This window comes from Peromyscus leucopus, chromosome 20, assembly GCF_004664715.2.
Source record: "Peromyscus leucopus breed LL Stock chromosome 20, UCI_PerLeu_2.1, whole genome shotgun sequence".
Lineage (NCBI taxonomy): Eukaryota > Metazoa > Chordata > Mammalia > Rodentia > Cricetidae > Peromyscus > Peromyscus leucopus.
The window spans coordinates 7,818,106-7,840,431 of record NC_051080.1 but is presented as its reverse complement, the minus strand read 5'-3'; the positions used below and the strand labels follow the sequence as shown (position 1 = coordinate 7,840,431).

Below are 22,326 nucleotides of genomic sequence, written 5' to 3'. Positions count from 1 at the left end.
CTTTAAGTGCAGTTTTAACTTTGCAATACATATTTGTGATATCTTGTTTTATTACAATTCAGTTTAAAAATATTTCTTCATTTCCCTTTCGCTCTTCTGACTTATTTAGAAGGGGATTTTTTTGGTTCCCAGACCAGAAACCAAATAACTTTGTTATTTATTTTTCAGTTTACCTTATTCCTGGTAGCTTCTTGAATTTATAGTTTGTTTTGGTTTTGTTGGGTCTTACCCCAGGAATGAATATTGATGATGATGGTGTGTGTGTGTGTGTGTGTGTGTGTGTGTGTGTGTGTGTGTGTGTTTTATAGTAGGTTCAGACTAGCTTCAAACTCAGAATCTAGTCTCAGCCTCCACAGTACATTGTTGCAATCACCTTGTTTGTGATAGGATAGACAGGTACCACATCCAGCTCTAAGTACTGTTAATTGTCTAAATTTGTATTCACTAATAATTTGAAGTTGTATGCCCTTTTTCTGTTATCTCATTATTTATTCTAGAGGAATTTGCATATTGATTCATTTAAATTGTTTTTAACCACTTCTTGAATAATGCAGGGACCCTAGAACTATTCCCTTTCTATGTACAATTGTTATTAACACTGTGTATAAGTTAACTTGTTCCTTTTTAGATTATCTGTTTAAGTCTTTATTATCTAATATCTTCATATGCTGTGCACTGCATTCTGCAGTCTGCTTTAGTCACACCTCCCTCCCTTTTATATTCACTTCTCACTATTATTTAGGTCAAGATCATTTCTGGTTTTCCTGATGAGTTTTGGTGCCTAAGTATCATAGAAGAATGCTTTTAATTTCTACAAAATAGATTTTCCTAATGGTTTTTTATCATCATCAGTCATACTGATTTCCAGTCAAATTCTGTTATTTTTTAAGGACATGTTCTTTATTTTTCAGGCCTTTTACATTTCTAAAGATTTGTTTTATGATCTAGTATATGGTCTTTGTTCATTAGTGGGCCTGTGAGCCTTAAAGTTTTATTTATCCTGCTATATTGGACATGCTGTGTATTAATAACTGTTATTCTATGATTCACTGAGAAATGAAGTAATGAAGTTGCAAACCATGATATAAATGTTTATATCTGTTTTCAGTTCTGTCAGTTTTTGCTTCATGTATTCGAACTTCTGTTATTAATCACACCTTTATTTACAATCGTTAGGTTTTCCTGATGGGTTCTTTGTGCAGTTATGAAATGCTTCGGAGCAGGTCTGCTAATATCTCTTGCCTTGAATTCGACATTGTCTGATGCTAGTGTGGTCACAACAGCTTTCTTATGGCTGATGTTGTGCCACAGTTTGCCTTCTTCAAATTCAGTGTTTCTTTGTGATAGCTTGTGGCTGGATCTTGATTTCTTCCTCTCCACAGAATGCAGTTTCTGTCTTTAAGTCACCATGTTTCAACCTGGATATTTCATGATGTTAATGATGTAATGGAATTTGACCTCTCAACTTTTATTAAAATTTTGGTTGTGCTTCCACATTTAAGAGGGGTGTGTGTGTGTGTGTGTGTGTGTGTGTGTGTGTGTGTGTGTGTGTGAAATATGTAGACTTTGGGGTCTTAGTCCTTTGAAGATGATACTTGATTGCTTACATTATTCTTCAGAAGTCGGTCAACTTTGTTTTTTTTTTTTTTTTCTTCTAGGTGTAATTTCTCTTTCACTGCCTTTGAGAAGTTTTCTTTGTTACTGATTTTTTAATCTAGTTGGTTGTGCCTTAGATTTTTCATTACATGCCTTCCCCATTGCTCATTTAGCTTTAGGAATCTATGGTTTGATATTTTATGTTAAATTTGGCATGTTTTTGACAATTCTCAAGGTATTTTCATTCTCAAATTTTATTGGGCAACATTTATGCATATGTTGTTTCATACATCTAATGTCCCATTCTGGTTTTTCAATTTTTTTTATCCCCTATAGATGGTATTTTTGTCAAGTTTTTATCTCCTCAAGATGAGACAATCTTGTAATTTGTTTTCATTTGTTTTTTTTTTGGTTTTTTTTTTTTTTTTTTTTGGTTTTTCGAGACAGGGTTTCTCTGTGTAGCTTTGCGCCTTTCCTGGAACTCACTTGGTAGGCCAGGCTGGCCTCGAACTCACAGAGATCCTCCTGGCTCTGCCTCCCGAGTGCTGGGATTAAAGGCGTGCGCCACCACCGCCCGGCTAATTTGTTTTCATTTTTAAATTTTAATTTTTTTATTTGAGATTATTTTTATGGATATGAGTGTTTGCTTGAATGTTATCTCTGTGAACCGTGTGTGTGTGTGTGTGTGTGTGTGTGTGTGTGTGTGTGTGTGTGTGTGTTTGTGTGCTTGTGTAGTGCCTATGAAGAGGCCGCCAGTTCCTGGGGACCAGAGTTATTACGGTTGTGAGCCACTAAATGGATGCTTGAATCGAACCTGGTCCTCTGGAAGACCAGCTAGTGCTCTTAACCACTGATCCATCTCTCCAGCTCAGTTTTAAAGTTTTCATTTGGTTCTATTTTTATTATCCATTTTTTCCTTATCATGTTCATTTTTTCTTTTTAAATCCTCAAGTGTATTTGTTAAGATAGATTTTTTTTTAAGCCCTTGTCTATTCTTTAATCTTTCTTGCTTGAGAACTAGTCTTACTGAAATTGTTTTTGTTTCGTTGGTGTTGGATTTTGTTTTTGGTTTATTTTGGTCTTGATAATGACTCAGGTTTCCTAGTTTCTAGTGTCTAGTAAATTTTTTTAGCTGCAGATATTTGTGCCTGTTATATCACAAAGTCTGCATTTTGGTGTCTTTTAGAAAATTTTAATTTTCTTCTTGCAGGCTGTTAGCTCTTAGTTGGTTCATCTCTATAATTACATTAGTTTTAGCTTTGTTGCAGCAAGGTTTTGTTTGTTTTGTTGTTAACAGTTAGCTTTGTATCCCTACAACAGCATCTCTACCTCAGGTACAACTGTGGTAGAATAGAATTCCTAGCTTGTGTGAGGCCCTGGAGATAATGACTTTGTAAGGAACCAGGGTTATTTTAGTTTACAGTTTTAGACATACTTATGACCAAGTGGCCTTGGTGGAGGGTGCTTACCCACCAACCCCACAGTTCCCCAGAGTTTTCTTGAGTGAGAGCAGCAGGAGATATTAGATAGAAGGATTTAGAGTGTGGAGATAAACAGAAAATACAGGATAGCTTCGAGAGGGCCTGGAACCTATTCCAGTGGGCCATGACTGTCTCTGCCCTAGGGTATTTATAGAGACACCAAGGAGGTGAAGCAAAAATCCTCCTCCCCCAGCACAGCCAAGTACAGACCATCTCAGACAACTGCACTCAGGCTCGTGGTCTAATCATCCTCTCTATGCAGACTTGCTTGGTAAAATCACGAGGAAGCTGAAAACGGGCTCCCACACCTTGGTACCGTGGTAATTTAACACATCTGCACAAGACTATATAGTGAAGCAAATTCACTCCCTCGTGGCCAGGAACTAAGGATGAACACAGAAGAGCCAGGACACTGCAGTTCCCTTTGGGAGCATGCCCACAGTGATTTAAGAACCTTTTACTAGTCCCCATCCCACAAAGCTCTGCAGCCTCCCAGTACCACCCTCTGTAGGGACCATGTCTTGAATGGAGTTTTGGGGGAGCTGAAGACTCATACTGTAGTATATGTGGATTAATCTTACCCAAGATCAGTCTCCGTAGGGATTCTGTTGAGTTAGCTAGGCTTACCTATTTCCTCTGGTTCTCTGAACTATTGTATCTCTTTAGTGTTATCTCCACTTTATCTGTTATGTGGAATTTGACCATACCGATGTACAACTTTGTACTCAGTGGTAGACTCAGGCAGGTACCCCTCTCTAGATTTGTGGAGCGTCTTTTCTACATTGCTTCTTCATTGCTAGAGACTGGCTTTCAAATGCTATCTGCCTTGGTTTGAGGTAAGCCCTAAACAATCTGCTCATCTTAGCAATCACTTTTTCTTGAGTTTCTATTTTGTATGTCTTAGTCCAAAACTAAAGTACAAATAGAACTGTGGGTGGCCAGTGGGCCACCACTTTGAATTTCTTATTTCAGTGGTCATAGTCTTGTACCACCTGTTGTCCAATCGGGGAAAATACTTCCCATGCATGTTGATTGATAGGAGGTTGGTTACACCTGTACCAGCTGCTCTGTTACTTATCTGGCCATAAGTCCTCCAAAATCTATTGTTCCTTTACTTTTCTGTTCCCTGAGTCTCCTGGGTTCCACACACTGCTGACATTTTAAAGTTCTTTGCCCTTTTTGTCTATCTGCATTGTTTCTCTCTTTTTCTTTTTAAGAAGTTTGACATTCCTGCCCTTTCAGTTTATTTGAGATAATACTTCTTCATTCTGCAGCTTTGGACTTCAGTTTATTTAGAAAACCCCCTTCACTTATCACCCAGGCTACTTTGTTCTTACTTTCCTCCCACTAAGATATTGTTGCTTATAGGCCTTTTTTCTGGTCATCTTTTTGTTACTTTATTATTCAAACTTTCTATTTTCACTTTTGACTATTGTTAGTTGTTAAAACCATCCCTTGAATTTTTAAACTCAGTTATTGTTTTGAGTTCTAAAATTTCTGTTTGTTTCTTTTAGTTTCCATTTCTTCGCTAAAATATTTAGTGTTTTATTTCTTTGGACCTACTATCCATGATCATTTTGACTTCTACATCTGGTATCCTCATTATTTGCTGTACTTGCTGTGGCTCTTTTTTTCATTGGCTATTGAACATTATGTTTCTTTAATAACTTAGTTCTTTTCTGTTGTTACCAAATACCATAAGACTTCTGTGTGTGCAGTAGACCTTTACTGGCCTGGTGCAGCCTGGAATCCCTTGTTCAATTACTAGCCTCAAAATCAAAAGAACTTTGTTTTTAAAACCCAGTTATCTTGATGTATGTGTGCATCTCAGTCTGATTTTTTATTTTTTTATTTATTTATTTTTTTTTTTTTGCTTTTTTGAGACAGGGTTTCTCTGTGTAGTTTTGGTGCCTTTCCTGGAACTCACTTGGTAGCCCAGGCTGGCCTTGAACTCACAGAGATCCGCCTGGCTCTGCCTCCCCAGTGCTGGGATTAAAGGCGTGCACCACCACCGCCTGGCCCATCTTAGTCTATTAGACTGGAGCATGAACCACTACCACTGTTAAGACTTAAGTTCTGGACACAGGCGTTGACAAACTTGAGTTTTGTAAGGTAGAGCAGTGTAAAGGCATTAGTTCTTAGCCTGAAGGATTGTCTTAACAGTTTGTAGGTTGTGACTCCTATCTTTCTGCTGAAGGTTCACAGACAGTTTGGAAACACTGGAGCACAACTCACACATCTATCTGCTCCACCAGTGTACACTGTGTCAGAAGCGCCTGTAAAGGTGGATGCTGGGATACTGTGCAGTTGATAGATGAAGTCCACACCTCCTGCCGTTTACAGGAACTGATCTGCCTAAACCACAGTTTGCAGGGTTGTTAGACCATCTGAAAACATGTGTGGTTCCTGGGGGTGACAGATCACAGGGGCTTCTAATCTTACTGGGATACCGACAGGTGTATATGATACCTACAGGTGAAGAAACCACTTTAGTTAGTGAATAGTAAGATGTGATTTTTCTCCCCCATCCAAATTCTCAGATACCTCACAAGGTTTTATGGACCCAGATTAAGAACCCTTGGCCTATACAGATTTTATGTTGTTATGTGAAAAGCAAGTGATTATGTCAAAGATTTAAATCCATAGGTTATAATAATATCCATAGGAACTGAGAAAAACAGAATAGAAATACAGTTTTGTATTATGTACGATTTAGCAAAGTAATATAATATTTGTTTCAAATCATCAGCATTTCTCGTTACAGTTTTGGAAAGACATTGTTGATGACAATGAAGTACGTGACCTCATTTCTGACAGAAACAAGGCTCACGGTAAGTCAGTCAGCACAAGTCAGTTTGCTACATACTTCTAGAATAGCAATGAGTGAAATAGCAGCTTCAGGGACATTTGTATTTTCTGTTGCAGAAGATACATCAGGAGAATGGATTTGGGAATCTTTATTTCATCCACCTCGAAAGCTGGGCATTAATGACATTGAAGGACAGCGGGTACTTCAGATTGCAGTGATTTTGCGAAACCTTTCCTTTGAGGAGGGCAACGTTAAGCTCTTGGCAGCTAATCGCACCTGTCTTCGTTTCCTGTTACTCTCTGCACATAGTCATTTTATTTCATTAAGGCAATTAGGCCTTGACACGTTAGGAAATATTGCAGCTGAGGTAAGCATGTGGCATTTCCTTGCCATGGCTTTTGTTTTTATTCACATTTACTTCCAAATTTGAAAGTGTTGCATTCTGTATCTGCCTACGTTTATCAGATTTTAAATGCTTATGTGTATTTGTAGCTGAAAGGTAGTGTAGAACCATCATATTTTTATGGGGGAAAAAAAGAAACATTTGAAACGATACTACAAGTTTACTGATAACTGTTCTCATATCACTTACATTTTTAAAAGCATTACAACATTGTCTTGTTCATTTTTATTAAATTTCAAACTCATAGTTTGGGAAGAAGCATAGCTCAGTGATGGTGTTCTTTCTTTCTTCCAGCTTTTATTGGACCCTGTTGATTTCAAAACTACTCATCTGATGTTTCATACTGTTACAAAATGTCTCATGTCAAGGGATAGATTTTTAAAGATGAGGGGTAAGAACTCAATTTTTTCATTATTTCATGTGAACAAACTATCATTTCTTTCAAAAACAAAAACGTATGTGTTTTTGCAGGTATGGAAATTTTGGGAAATCTTTGCAAAGCAGAGGATAATGGCGTTTTGATTTGTGAGTATGTGGATCAAGACTCATATAGAGAGATAATTTGTCACCTCACTCTGCCCGATGTGCTGCTCGTAACCTCAACACTAGAGGTGCTGTACATGCTCACTGAAATGGGAGACGTCGCCTGCACAAAAATTGCAAAAGTGGAAAAGAGCATAGGTAAGACAGACTGGACACTTTTCATTTTACTTTCTTTCTTTCTTTTGGAGACAGGGTCTTATGTAGCCCAGACTGGCCTCAGAGCCATCCCCCGAGTGCTGGCAGTACAGGTGTGAACCACCACCCGTTTTTTGCAGTGCTGGGGGTCAGCCCTAGAGCTTTGTGCATACCAGACAGACACTCTACCGCTGAGCTACATCTTCGGCACAAGTATTTTCTTTGTTGGTGAAAACCAATACAATACTCTGTGGAAACTTTGGTGTTGAGAATTTATTGTGTAATGTTGAAGAGTTATTACCCCCGCACACATACAACTTTACGTTACCCTTTTAGATGATAAGGAACATCTACTGTGTAACAGACATGATTTTGTAGCTGTCGGTGGTCCGTGTTCCTCTTAGTAGTTCTTGTTATAAATCAGATCTACACTAACAGTACCACTGTGCCTTACTCCTTCGGAGCTTTCCTTTGCAAACAGTCGTCAGTGACGATTTTTAGTTCTGAAGCCAAATGAGACAGACAAGCTTTCTTCTGGTTCTGCACATTCTCAACGTGGCTCACCCCTGCAGCCTTGCTAGTTTAGAGAGACTCACCGAAGCATGCCGTGTTCACATTCTGCCATTAGTAGATCAAAGATAATAAAGAGTTAGCTTGAAGATGTTATTGGGAAATTAAAAGGTCACTTTCTGTATCAGTGATCCCCAAATCTGGATATGTATCAGAATCACTTTGGGAACATCTTAAAAAGAAAGATGTCTAGTCTCTACCTCAGAGATACTAAGTTATCTTTAGAGATTGGGCTGCTTCTCTTTTCTTAATAGTTCACACGTAATTCTGATGTACCATGATTCATGGACTGGCATTGCTTTATAATACTATTAACTAACACCTCTTCTTTAATCTTAGATATGCTAGTGTGCCTGGTTTCTATGGACATTCAGATGTTTGGCCCTGATGCACTAGCTGCAGTGAAACTTGTCGAACATCCAAGCTCCAGTCATCAAGTTTTATCTGAAATTAGGCCACAAGCTATAGAGCAAGTCCAAACCCAGACCCATGTAGCATCTGGCCCAGGTTAGTGTTTTCATATGTTCTCTTTCAATATGCTTGTGGGTGTGTAAGATTTAACGCTAAGGGTAAATTCAAATGTGCAGTACAAAAAAGTCATGTTTTACAGATAAATGTGAGTGTTGGGGATTGAACCTGAGTCCTCCAGAAGAGCAATTCATGCTGAGCTGTCTCTCCAATCCATCCCCCACCCCCCGCCCCCAATTATTTTTATATGTCAGTACTAAGACCTTAGACTCAGCCAGAGCTTAGGAATTGACATGTATGTGCACATGCACATACACAGAAGCGTATGTGCCTATATGTGGGCATTCTTCATGGTCTTCCATGGCTCAGTTCTGTTTAATTTGGAAATATTTAATTATGGGGCAGACCTAATAACTCGCCTTCTCTATGGTTTTTATACTTCTTTCTCCTAGCTTGTTCTGAGTCATCATTTTTTCATTTTAGCACATTCATCGGTTTTGGGGTTTTGTTGTTATTTTGTTTGTTTGTTTGGTCAGTTCTCTATGTTCATTTGACAAAGCAATCCATCTTTCACTTTCCCTGCCATCTGGTGTCTCCAAGGTAATTTCTCCTTTCTTCCATCGTTTGAATGAAGATGGTCATCTTTATGGCTAGCTAATATGCGGGCTCTGCAGCATGACTTCTCTAGTTCTTTGCTTATGGGCTTATTGGCACAGCTGCTCTGTCCGAAGGAGCTGCTGCCTTGTGCGTCTGCTCCAGACAAGAGCCTTCTCCATCCTTCTCCATCCTTGTCCTGTTGCTGTCATTCTCTGGTTCTTGATGCCTAATTTCCTAGACGAATTGGCTGAAGAAGACTTACATTACTTCTGATTTCATAGCTAGCCTATATTGTAGATACAGCAAGATCAAGGTGAGCTCAGATAAACTAGGGGAATCAAATTCAGAACAGTTAAATATGAGGGCCATATCAACAGTCAGTGCTTTGTGATTTTGTCCATGGGATTTGTATATACCTGAGCAGGTTAATTGTGCTTTACCTTCTAGCTCTCTTGAGTGATCAGGGTATATATATTTGGTCCTCCTAATATTTGGGGGGAGGTGTGTTTTTCTATGTGTATGAGTGTTTTACATGCATGTGTGTCTGTGTACTATGTGAGTGCAGTACCTGCAGAACCCAAAAGAGGGTGCCAGGTCCCCTTGGACTGGAGTTACAGATTATTGTAACCCACCATGTGAGTGTATCTCTTTATGTGAAGTGTGTAGCACATATTCCATAGTTCATTGTTTTCATTGTGTTCTCCTTAAGTATCTGGCAGTGTTGTAGTATTGTAGTGTATGTGCATTGAACCCATCTGCCAGAACTGAACAAATGGACATTAACGGCAAAAAAGGGAAGTGTTGGTATATCCATGGGAATAAATATTAAGCAGCAAGCAGATATCCAGGTTTATCGTCTCCCCTGTCATTTGAGCATTAGGGAGACAGAGGCAGGAAGCTCTTGAACTCAGGGCCAGCATAGGCTACTTAGTAAGACCTTGCCTGTCTCTAAATAGATAGCCCGTTATGTATAATTGAGAAAGCTTTAGTCAAGGTGAAGAAAATGTCTTTTTATCCCCAAGGGACAGGCTAGAGGTTAAAGTAGACGAGGACCTGGAGAGGTGTGTCTACAAAGAGTATCATACTTAGTAAATCACAATGAGTAACATTATATTCAAGGTCACTTTAGTGACGGGTACTGTTTTGCCTTGTGAATGGTCTTTAATCTTAGCATTTCTTTTGACCTCAGCAGATGAACCCGGCCCCTGATCTAGGCTCTGGTTCTCATTTGTCTAATAAATTCAGTTAAGCATTAAGAATCTGTGGGTTATTCACTTAGGTAGTAATTAATTAACAAAGGTGGAAATGGCCTCTAGAGACCCAAAAGAGTTAACTTTGACCTGGAGAGCATTCAGTTGGCTATTCTTTGTAGTTGGATACTTTTTCCTCTTACATTTTTATTGAATACTGCTCTCTTACAGAGTGATCATCTTGAAACTGCCCTTTCTTCATCATCATGAAAGCTTTGATCTGTTTTTAGGCCAGCATCTTAATTCCATCATAATTTACATAGTTGCAAAGAGTATATTTTCTTGATGGGTATTAAGCTGACTTTTAAAAATAATACCATATTCTGTATAGTTATAATTTATAAGTTAGAATTTTGTTGCCATCTTCCGTTTTCCAAATGTGTGTGGCCTAAGAGTGTGGGTCAGTGTCAAAGCACATCCATGGCAGCACAGCCCGAGCTCAGTCCTAACACCCTGCCAGAAAGAAACCTTTCCACCATGTCAGAGAGGGTACCAGGCCCTCCTTTACTTTGTCCTCACCCCAGCCTTAGAAACCTTACCCAACTGTACGGCGCTTACACTTGGAGTCTCTTTATCACTTGGCAAATGTTTGTTTCTTTATGAAACTCTTTTTAAAAGTTTGTTTTACAAGTTTTAGTAGTAAGTAGTACATCGGACAAAATTAAATACAAGCTTTTTCTTTTTTTACTAAATAATCAAAGTACAAAGTAAAGTGCTCGGAAGTATTTTCAGTGTCCAGAATTCATTAATGTAATGTATGTGTGAATGTGTACTATTTATTGCTAGAATGGAACTGGAACCAGAATTAATCTTATTTTCTCTCTTTTTAAAATTGATGACAGTTTCCTGCATTTTCAACTTATTCTGATTATTGCCTGTTTTGTTTTGTTTTTCTCCTCCTGTTCCTTCAACCCTGTCTCCCTCATCATGAAAGCAGTCCCTTTCCCGTTCAAGATTGCTTTTGTTGTGTGACCCATGTAGATTAGTCAGGGCCACCTGTGTGACCACTGAGTTGGCACTGCAGATACTGGTTGACAATCTAGGTCATGGCAGTAAGTGGACAAGGAAAGAACTTGTAACTCTTCACATTTTTTTTAACAATCATCCAAAAAGTGTTTAGCTTATTTTTATTCTTCATTTGGCAACCAGAGTTCTCTGCTTTTTGTTGTTGTTTCCTTCCTTCTTCCTTCTTTCTCTCTTTCTTTCATTCTAAACCAAAGAATTATGAAATGCTTGACTTGTCGCTTTGTCTTCATAGGTGTTATTTCTAAAAAGGTATTTACAAGACATTGTTATAAACCATGCTTCCTACTTAGCATAGTGGTTCACAGACTTGAGAATACAGTAGAACAGTCTGAAGGCATTTGCACAGCACAGACTTCTGATTTTCTAGTCAGGTGGGACCTGAGAACTTTCATTTCCAACAAGGTCCTGTGAGATGCTGATGCTATTGGTCTGGACCTCTGGGCTAAGAAAATTGAAGTAGTTCAATATTGAGCATTGCTGTATTTTGAGGGCTGCTTCTGATACTTATAAAGTGCCTTGTATCATATTCTTTGATTGCATTCTTGTAAAAATCTTAATTTCCCTCATTTAATAGGTAAGAATGTCTGCTACAAAACCAGACTAGTAAGGCTTGAGTAGAAGGTGCTGCTCTTGGTGCTGGGCTCAAGCATGGGCCTTGAGGGTGCCACTACACACTCAGAGCCCGCCCTGCAAAGCTAATTCTTACTACTCATATAAAGCAACATTTCTCTGCTTGTCTTTTGAGATAGGTCTGTTCATGAGGCCAAGGATCCATCTTTTTGTTCTGTCTTAGCCTAGAGCTTCTGTTGAATTAATATCCATCTTTTAAATTTAAAAATGAATTTATCACTTCCAATGCATTGTGCAGCTAAGCTGACAGATGCTTATCAAGCTGGTGTCCTCAGCCTTTCTAATTGTTCACTTTTTTATTAATTGACTGTAGCGCTGAGATTGAATGTCAGGCTTTGTACCTAGGTTACGCAAGCATGCTACTACCAAGCTCTGCTCACTCCCACTGAGTCCACTGCTTTACTCAGGCACAATTCTCTTTTAATCTTTGTGGCTTGGTTTTCTTACCTGTACCTATACACCAAAGAACTGGGAAAAATAATAAATATGTGAAGTGTTCAATCGATAAATTACCCATTTTATTGTTGTTGAATTATTATGAGGCTAAGCAAGATAGGAAGGCTCCAAAACAGTACCTGATATAATACATGGTCACTTTGCTTTCTTTAATTTGTTTATGTTCATTTGTTTCTATGTCTTTGTAGAAGACATTCTTTATAAATAAGAACTGGTTCAGTGCCTATGAATGTAGCATATAGTGACTACATTTTGTTAGTGATATAGCTTTAACGTGTCTTTTTCTTCAGCTTCCAGAACAGTTGTAGCCCAGCATGCTGCTCCACCTCCAGGAATAGTGGAAATAGATAGTGAAAAGTTTGCCTGTCAGTGGTAAGTGGCTTGTTTCTATTATGGCTTTAAAATCCTTGGGAAGAGCAAAGCAACAGAAAAAGAAACAGATTCATTAGTCACCCAACAGTTCTTAGTAACAGTAGATCTGAGTTGTATAAATAAGTCATTTCACATATACTTTGGCATGATTTGAAAGAAAAGAATTCATCAAAATTTTCTAAATTAAAACAGCCTAACAGGAATGTCTTTAAACTATGACATTTAACGCCCCTAGAATAACATTTGTGTTAAAATGTTATCTTTTTTCACTGTGTAGGATATATTATTTGTCAGCTTACAAAGTCTGTTCTTGTCAAATTATCTTGTTAAAACTAAGTTGGAATAGTGTTGAAAGTAGAACCAGGTTTTGTTGTTAAATATCTTCTTTGTTTGGTTTTGTTTTTGTGTTTGAGACAGGTCCTTGCTGTGTAGCCCAGGCTGTCCTTGAACATAGCCTCTCAAGTACAGAGGTTACAGGCAGATGCCAGCACACCTGGCTTAAAGCCAGCCTTATTATTTAAAGGTAGTCCAGCTTTCCTGTCCATGGTTAGTAAGGGAGAATGAATCATGTGATAGAATTATAGATAGATAGCTGGTGTGTCTACACCTTGTGATAAACAACTTGACAGTACTGTCTCCTTGAGAAGATTGTGTCTTCCAATCTCATGCATGTGGGCAAAGCACATGTAGAGCTGGTGAGGCTGGTGGGAGCTGTGCCGACATTGGTTCTGCGACCACATGGAAACTCCTCTCTCCCATCTGCCTTTGCTGGGTTACTACCTGGGCTCCTGTCACTGTTGGTGTCTCCATGCCTTGTATCCGTGAGACCTTCCCAGACTGCTGTGCTCTGCTCTGACCAGCTTCTGGTTTCCAGTGCCTCCACTGGCTTTTCTTCCCCTTCCCTCTCACTGTTACACGCTAACCCTTCTTCTTGAGGACTCTCCTAATGCCAGCTGGATCTGTTAGCCTTCTTCTGCAGTGCAAAGTAAATGGTGTTTTCTGTCTACTTTTGAACTCTGAGACCATAGAGGATTGTGGAAGTTGGAAAGAGCACAAACCACCACCACATTAAAGCATGTGTGTGTGTTGTGTGTGCGCGTGCACAGACTTTTTCACATCCCAGTTATATTCCTGACACTTCTTAACAAGAAGGAAAGAAAATTATTTTATCACTGTTACTATGTGAGTAACTGTATGAGAAACAAGTTAGCCTGTTTTGCATAGTGAGTTCTGTAAAGAGATTTTACAAAGGTAACTAGGTTTCTAATCCTGACTTGTAGATGGAAGTTACTTTAAAAAGAAGTATGTGTCCATTTGTTATGAAGTAGCAGACGGAAGTGCTTGGAGATGAGAGCGGTAGTGTGTAGTGTGTCATTGTTTGATGTCATAGTTGAGAGCTTTGGTGATTCTTGGCTGAAGGAATTTGCTCCAGGAGCAAAGAAAAATTTAGTTCAGGTTTCCACTATTTCCTTGACCTCAGTGTACAGTATGATGCTTTTGATTAGGAGTTATTGCAAGACAGGTACACCAGCAGATAACCACTGGGTAACACTGCTTCTTAGAGAACTGTTGCTAACAGACCATCCTTCCTATGGCAGAGCTGTAACTGTAGCTTTTATTTATAATACTGTAGTAATATGATAAGCAATTGGTCTAGTTCATTAAATCTGTCTAAAACTTAGTGTGTATACTTCTACTGACGTACAAGGTAGTGAAATTGGTTAGTTGAAGTAATTATTAGTATAACACATTATCTTTCAACATGGGTTTTAAACCTGTGGTATATAATGTCTTAATTTCTTGCTCTTTTTTAGGCTAAATGCTCACTTTGAAGTAAATCCAGATTGCTCAGTCTCTCGAGCAGAAATGTATTCTGAGTATCTCTCAACTTGTAGTAAATTAGCTCGTGGTGGCATTCTCACATCAACTGGGTTTTACAGATGTCTGAGGTAAAGTGCATAGCTTTCCACAGTCAAAGTCATTTATGTTGGCTGCTCTTGAATACTATAGAAAACACAAAGCTTCTGACTTACATAGCTACTGCTTGAGCTTCCCCACACGTTGGCTTTAGTGCAGTGGAGACTTGTAAAGTCACTGTGTTGAGATGGGGAGGTTTATCAAAGAAAGAAAAGTAAGAAATCAAATTCTACTCTTTTCCTACCTTCCTTGACATGTTGAAGACATTATTCTTTTTAAGTCTTGAATCCTAATATGTAGTTAACATGCATCTGGCCTAAGATGAGACTTTTTGATAATTTGCTAAATTTGTAAAAATACATGTATGTAAACTATTATATATGGAATTGCTTTACAACTCAACATTGTTAATAAATAATGGCTTTTTAATTGGAGAATTAATCTTCTACATAGTTTTCTTTGTATTCCACTTTTGCTGAATATGACATTTTGAAGCATATTGGTCCATACATTAGTAACAGTGGCAGTGTGCTAAGCATTACTAGAAACAGTGTTGTGTTCTTGGCTGGTTTTCATAATTGAGTATGTGTTATTTTACAGAACAGTTTTTCCAAATCATACAGTAAAGAGAGTGGAGGATTCCAGTAACAGTGGGCAGGCACATATCCATGTAATAGGAGTGAAACGGAGGACTATTCCACTCCCCATCCAGATGTACTATCAGCAGCAGCCAGTTTCCACTCCTGTTGTCCGTGTTGATTCTGTTGCTGATGTATCTCCAACTCCTTCACCTGCAGGTATTAATTTTAAATTTTAATACTTTTTATTTTATTCATAGGCAAGTCTTGCTATACAGACCATGCTGGCCTCAAGCTTGGGCTCCTCTTGAAAGCTGGGATTACAGGCAATAGCAGCATACCCCAAGTTTTTAATTGTTTTAAGTATTGCTAGTGTAGAACCGGAATTTAAATGTATATTGTATATATTAAGTGATGACCTTGCCCTGTGCTTTTTACGGTATTTCTCACGGGTATCACCATACTCGAATGTTTCCTCTTCTCTGGGCATTCATTTCTCTATACCCTTCCTCTTGTATTAAGTAAGATAATAAGACATTTGATGTCCTGCCCTCATTTCACTAGGAACTTTGATTTTCCCCATGTATAGGAATCCCTCATGGATCTCAAGCTGTAGGAAATCATTTTCAGAGGACTCCTGTTACCAATCAATCTTCAAATTTGACTGCAACACAAATGTCTTTTCCAGTACAAGGTGTTCATACTGTGGCACAGACTGTTTCTAGAATTCCACCAAATCCTTCAATTCATACCCACCAGCAACAAAGTGCTCCAGTGACTGTCATTCAGAATAAGGCTCCAGTTCCTTGTGAGGTCGTTAAGGCAACAGTCATCCAGAATTCCCTGCCCCCAACAGCAGTTCCTGTGAGTGTTGCTCTTGGAGGAGGACCTGCACAGGGTTCTGTGGTCCAGAATCACAGTACAGGGCCCCAACCTGTGACAGTTGTGAACTCTCAGACTTTGCTTCACCATCCATCTGTGATGTCACAGCCATCTCCATTACACACAGTGGTCCCGGGACAGATCCCTTCAGGTACTCCTGTCACAGTAATCCAGCAAACTGTACCACAGAGTCATCTATTTGGAAGAGTACAGAACATGCCAGCATGTACGTCTACAGTTTCACAGGGTCAACAATTAATCAGCACATCACCACAACCTATGCACACTTCATCTCAACAGACAGCGGCTGGTAGCCAGCCTCAAGACACTGTTATCATAGCACCCCCACAGTACGTAACAACTTCTGCATCCAACATCGTTTCAGCAACTTCAGTACAGAATTTCCAGGTAGCTACAGGACAGGTGGTTACCATAGCTGGTGTTCCAAGTCCACAGCCCTCCAGGGTAGGATTCCAGAACATTGCACCCAAACCGCTTCCTTCTCAGCAAGTTTCATCAACAGTGGTACAGCAGCCTATTCAACAACCACAGCAACCAACCCAGCAAAGTGTAGTGATTGTAAGCCAGCCAGCTCAACAAGGTCAAACTTATGCACCAGCCATTCACCAAATTGTTCTTGCTAATCCGGCAGCTCTCCCAGCTGGTCAGACAGTTCAGCTAACTGGACAACCAAACATAACTCCATCTTCTTCACCATCACCTGTCCCCACCACTAATAACCAAGTCCCTACTGCCATGTCATCTTCTTCCACCCTTCAGTCACAGGGACCACCTCCTACTGTCAGTCAGATGCTATCTGTGAAGAGGCAGCAACAGCAGCAGCATTCACCAGCACCTCCCGCACAGCAGGTCCAGGTACAAGTTCAACAGCCACAACAAGTACAGATGCAAGTTCAGCCCCAGCAAACAAATGCAGGAGTAGCCCAGCCTGCTTCCAATGAGTCTAGTCTGATAAAACAGCTGCTGCTTCCCAAGCGGGGTCCTTCAACCCCAGGGGGTAAGCTGATCCTCCCAGCACCTCAGATTCCTCCCCCTAACAATGCAAGAGCTCCCAGCCCTCAGGTGGTCTATCAGGTGGCCAATAACCAAGCAGCTGGTTTTGGAGTGCAGGGGCAGACTCCAGCTCAGCAGCTGTTGGTTGGCCAGCAAAATGTTCAGTTGGTCCAAAGTACAATGCCATCAACAGGGGGAGTGCAAACAGTGCCCATTTCGAACTTACAGATACTGCCGGGTCCACTGATCTCCAATAGCCCAGCAACCATTTTCCAAGGGACTTCTGGCAACCAGGTAACCATAACAGTTGTGCCAAATACCAGTTTTGCGACTGCGACCGTGAGTCAGGGAAGTGCAGCTCAGCTCATTGCTCCAGCAGGAATTGGCATGAGTGGAGCGCAGGCAGGAGCCGGGCTTCAGGTGCAAACGCTTGCAGCCGGACAATCACCATGTACCACTGCTACCCCCCCATTCAAAGGTGATAAGATCATTTGCCAGAAGGAGGAGGAAGCAAAGGAAGCAACAGGTTTACATGTGCATGAACGGAAAATTGAGGTCATGGAGAATCCGTCCTGCCGACGAGGAACCACAAGCACCAGCAACGGGGATACAAGTGAAAGTGAACTACAGGTGGGCAGCCTTTTAAATGGGAGAAAGTACAGTGACTCAAGTCTACCTCCTTCAAACTCAGGGAAGATTCAGAGTGAGACTAATCAGTGCTCACTAATCAGCAATGGGCCATCCTTGGAATTAGGTGAGAATGGAGCATCTGCAAAACAGAACTCAGAACAAGTGGACATGCAGGATATCAAAAGTGATTTGAAAAAAACCCTCGTTAATGGGATCTGTGATTTTGATAAAGGAGATGGTTCTCATTTAAGCAAAAACATTCCAAATCACAAAACTTCTTCTAATCATGTTGGAAATGGTGAGATATCTCCAGTAGAACCACAAGGGACTTCAGATGCCTCTCAGCAAGATACTGCCAAAGGTGATCAATTAGAAAGAGTTTCTAATGGACCTGTGTTAACTTTGGGTGGGTCACCGTCCACAAGCAGTATGCAGGAAGCGTCAAGTGTGGCAACACAGCAATTCAGTGGTACTGATTTGCCTAATGGACCTCTAGCTTCAAGTTTGAATTCAGATGTGCCTCAGCAACGCCCAAGTGTGGTTGTCTCACCACATTCTACAACCCCTGTTATACAGGGGCATCAAATCCTAGCAGTTCCCCACTCAGGATCTAGAGTGTCCCATTCTGCCCTGTCGACTGATGTCCGGTCTACAAATGGCACAGCTGAATGCAAAACTGTGAAGAGGCCGGCCGAGGAGAACGATCGGGAAACAGTCCCAGGAATTCCAAATAAAGTAGGAGTGAGGATTGTTACAATCAGTGACCCCAACAATGCTGGCTGCAGCGCAACCATGGTTGCTGTACCAGCAGGAGCGGATCCAAGCACGGTAGCTAAAGTAGCAATAGAAAGTGCTGTGCAGCAAAAGCAGCAGCAGCAGCAGCATCCACCATCCTACATGCAGAGTGTGGTCCCGCAGGTGAGTCTGGTTTGTTTCACAGCAAGGGGGTCTGGAAACATGAAGGGTAAATGGATTGTTACGTGTCAACTTGAGTGTTTATGGTGTCGGGCCGGGTCTACTCCAACTCCCTGCTCTTTGTTTCTTAGACAGTTTTCAGTCCTTCACTCTAGCATTCAAGGTAAGGAGTGTTTCAGTTTTGTGTGTGCAGTTTCACCTTCCATGATGGATGCTGTGTACCTGGCAGGAAGGCCCAGTGATTGTTAGAAAATTCTAAGGCCTTTTTATTCATGTAGCTCCACATGTTGGCATTTTCACTTAAATGGTGTAATGTTGAATTTTCTCAATTCATCGTATATGTGCCTGGTTGATTTTTCCTCTTGGAGTCTTTAAGAACTCTAAACAAAATGATAGTGAACCAAACTAAATTACAGAAGAACTTTAGTATTACAGAATTTATCCTCATTTTGTGTGTCCTTAATCTTCCACTATAATGTTCATTATGGTATTCAAAAAGTAATAAGTAACCAAGTTGAATAGTAACGTTAGCTGGTGTTAGGACCTCACTAAAGATATTACACCAAAGCATGTTTTCATCGAATCTTCAGGAATCCTATTAACAGAAACTGTTAATACTATGGTGGTGGTAAAGACCCAGATGTTAACTTGTCCAGGATCATCTCCCAAGAGGTGGTACTAGGACTTAAGCCTAGTTCAGTCTAAAGACAGCTCTTAATTCATGAGCTTTGCTCTCCTGTTCTAATTTCTCTCTACAATTCTAGAAAATTGTCTTTTATATTTTAATTATTTGAACTATTGTGTATAAAATGTTAGTGTTATTAAAGGATTAGTTTAGGGCACAAATACTAAAACTCTAAGCATATTAGTCATATTCAGATGGCTTGGGCCATTAAAATAATACATTTTGTTGCTGATCTGAAAAATTATGTACTAAACTGTACTAATTTCCTATGAGAACATAGTCTATTTAAAACAACAACAACTATATTCTGTGCTGAGAGTATAACTGAGTGGTAGAGTGACTTGTTTTGCCTATCTAAGTATCTGGGTTCAATTCTTAGTGTGCACAGTCCCAAAGCTATATCCCTTATCTCCAAAGTTGATACTTAGTTGCAAGGAAAGAGGTGAAATATGCAAAGGTCTATGAAAATTAAACAAACAAACAAACAAAACAGGATTCCTTCGGGTGGTGTTTAACATGGTACCTGCCACTGGTCAGCACCCATAGTGGTCCGGGTCTGCTTCCGCTCCGTGGGTATGGACTAGGTAGGTATATGGGATGGACTTTACAACCCAAGTTCAGGGTTGAAGAAAGCTAGCTGTTGGGCCATCTGAAGAGCCTGCTTACTCCAGAGGAAGCGCTCCCACTGTTGCCCAGGTTCTTAATCTCCTGTTCCTTCTCCAGGCTTCTTTTTTAGGCCGTGGCTTAATGCCATTTTGTTCACTATTTGAATTGGTAGCTTATAAGGGTGCAAGATAGAACCTTTTTAATAACACTTGTATTTGTTCTTTGATGACTTTATACATGTATACAGTGTATTTTGATCATCTCTACCCCCTCTCATCCCTCAGCCTGCTTGGACTCCTCTCACCTTCATATTCCATCTCTTTCTATAACCCACTGAGTCCAATTAATACCTCTCACATGCATATGGACAGAGAACCATCTAGAGTAGGAACAACCAATTCCAGCTGCCATGTCCCTGAGGAAAAATGACCCTCCAAGCAGCCATCAGCTGCCAGTCGCTCCTCAACCAGGGACAGGGCCTCAAGAGCCATTCCCCAAGCCCTGGTAGGATGGTGACTGGCTTGGTTTGTGTTCATGACTGTGGCTCTGTGAGGTAATGAGGGCAATGGCCACATCAGGTCCAGAGGGCAGCACTCCCCAGCTCCTCCCTGTCCTCCAGCTCTTCTGTTTGTTCTCCCTCATCTTCTCCAGGGTCCCTGAGCCTGGAGACTTGGAGGAGGGGCAGTGGATGCATACAGGTGTCCTTTCTAGGTCTGAGCACCCAATCGTCACTTATTGTCAGCATTTTGATCAGTTAGGAGGAGTCTCTGCATTAACCTCTACCAGTTACAGAAAAATACTTCTCTGACCAGGGTTGAGAGGAGCGCTAATCTATGGTTATAAGTATAAATAGAGGGCATCTTAAGAACATGTCCAATCAGACATATAATCAAGATGAAACAAGATTCTTACATACAATCAAAAGTTAAATTTAACTTACTGAATGTCTACATATATTCAACATTCCAGTGTATATTTAGCAAAGCTAATATTTAGCATAGCTATGGTCTTTTGACCATATTTACAGTACAAGACCTGAATTATCTCCTGTGGAGCAAGCCTCAAATGTAATCAGAAAGTGTTTGATTACCCCATGACATTCATGCCTCTGCTACATCAGCACACAAGGGAGAGGGTTTTGAAATGTGCTGTTTTTTCAGTGGAGACATCATTCCTGCTGTTTCAAAGGATCTTGGGATGTCAAGAAGGAACACAGTCCCTAGAAAGGGACAACTAGACTTTCAGAATGCCCAGGGCCGAAAGGCTGGAGCAGTGCAATAGACAGTCCTTCCTGCCGCCTTTGTCATAACACAGTTTGCTTGCTGGCTTTGTTTCTCCTGTTAGTCCGCTGTGTTCATTTCATTACAGAAAACCGTGGTGACAGAGGAGGAATATTTGAAAGTAAATGATGTGAAACTATAAATTTTACTTGTAAATGACATTTAACTGGAAATATGTAGAGAATTTTTAAAATTATACCTGCTTCAAGGCAGATTTCTTTATTTATAGCTGCTCATTTAAAATCCGTTATATTTGCAAGTTCCAAATGCAGCTCATGGAGTACCATTTCCAGATGGCCTACCTTCGGCATTTTCCACGAATTGATGTCTGTTAGAGGCAAAACAAACAAAACCCACATTAACATATTTACAAATTAAAAATGACTAAAAGACAAAGAAAGGAAAGTTTGTCTTTTTCAGCATCATGGAAAACATGTATTGAACATTCTGTATCTGTTAATAAAACCATGATCTGATAACTTCTATTTTGTTTGTTTTTTGTTTTTATTTTTTAAGACAGGGTCTCACTATGTAACTCTGGCTGTCCTTGAACTCAACTATGTAGACCAGGCTGACTTTGAACTCACAGATTAATTGCCTGCTTCTCCCTCCTGCTGGGATTAAAAGTGTGTGCCCCCAGGTCTAGCTTTTGGTAACTTGTTAAATTCTTATATATAAAATAGTTTATATACAAGATTAGGTTATGCCTATCACATATTTTATGTATATTAGGTCTTAGTTCCCTCTTCTCAAAGACACATTTTTAATGTGTTATAGTGCAGTGTTCTTTGCTTGTTTCCTTTTTGGTCCGTTCCTGTTTTGATTTGGTATAGTTTGGTTTGGTTTCTGAGACAGTATCTTACTGTGTAGCCCAGTCTGGCGGCTAACTCTCCACTTTCTTGCCCCAAGTTCCTGAGTTACAGTTACAGATCTGATCTACCATGCTCGATTTGTTCCTCCCTTTGAAAAGGAACTTAAGGAATTGCCTCTTAAAAAGGGAATCTTTAGCCTTTAGGAGTGTACACTTATGTTATCATAGGAGGTCATTTTAACAAAAGCCACAAGGATGCCATTTCATTTTTTTTTTATCTGTTGTTGAGATTTGTATTGTATTTGCATATTGTAATAACTGAGAAAGGCTTTACCAGGAAACCTAAACCTAACTCTCTTTTTATTGTATTTCTACATGTTCTTACAAGGGCATATACATATATTTATACTTAATAAGAGTAAAAAGTTCAGTAGAAACTGAAGCCCCTGTCCAAAGTGCTTTTGACCAAACTTTTACCAGATGTTCATCTTTTCTCTTCTTTAATTTTGAAATATTTTAAGACCATGAGATATCCCAAGGGTGGGAACCAAATCTAAACACAAAATATGTTTCCTTGGGCTGGAGAGATGGCTCAGAGGTTAAGAGCACTGGCTGTTCTTCCAAAGGTCCTGAGTTCAATTCCCAGCAACCACATGGTGGCTCCCAACCATC

General features: G+C 40.0%; 1 protein-coding gene across 1 annotated transcript in view; it reads left to right on the top strand.

The window, feature by feature from the left end:
- The window catches only part of Arid2 (AT-rich interaction domain 2), a 145,559-nt gene that overhangs the window by 86,424 nt on the left and 36,809 nt on the right, over nt 1–22,326 (top strand). The window contains exons 7-15 of the mRNA XM_028869302.2: nt 5,842–5,908; nt 6,003–6,253; nt 6,584–6,680; nt 6,761–6,970; nt 7,877–8,044; nt 12,255–12,336; nt 14,151–14,285; nt 14,854–15,050; nt 15,421–18,275. Of these exons, the coding sequence (XP_028725135.1) occupies nt 5,842–5,908; nt 6,003–6,253; nt 6,584–6,680; nt 6,761–6,970; nt 7,877–8,044; nt 12,255–12,336; nt 14,151–14,285; nt 14,854–15,050; nt 15,421–18,275 (4,062 nt within the window). The remainder of the gene's footprint in view (nt 1–5,841; nt 5,909–6,002; nt 6,254–6,583; nt 6,681–6,760; nt 6,971–7,876; nt 8,045–12,254; nt 12,337–14,150; nt 14,286–14,853; nt 15,051–15,420; nt 18,276–22,326) is intronic.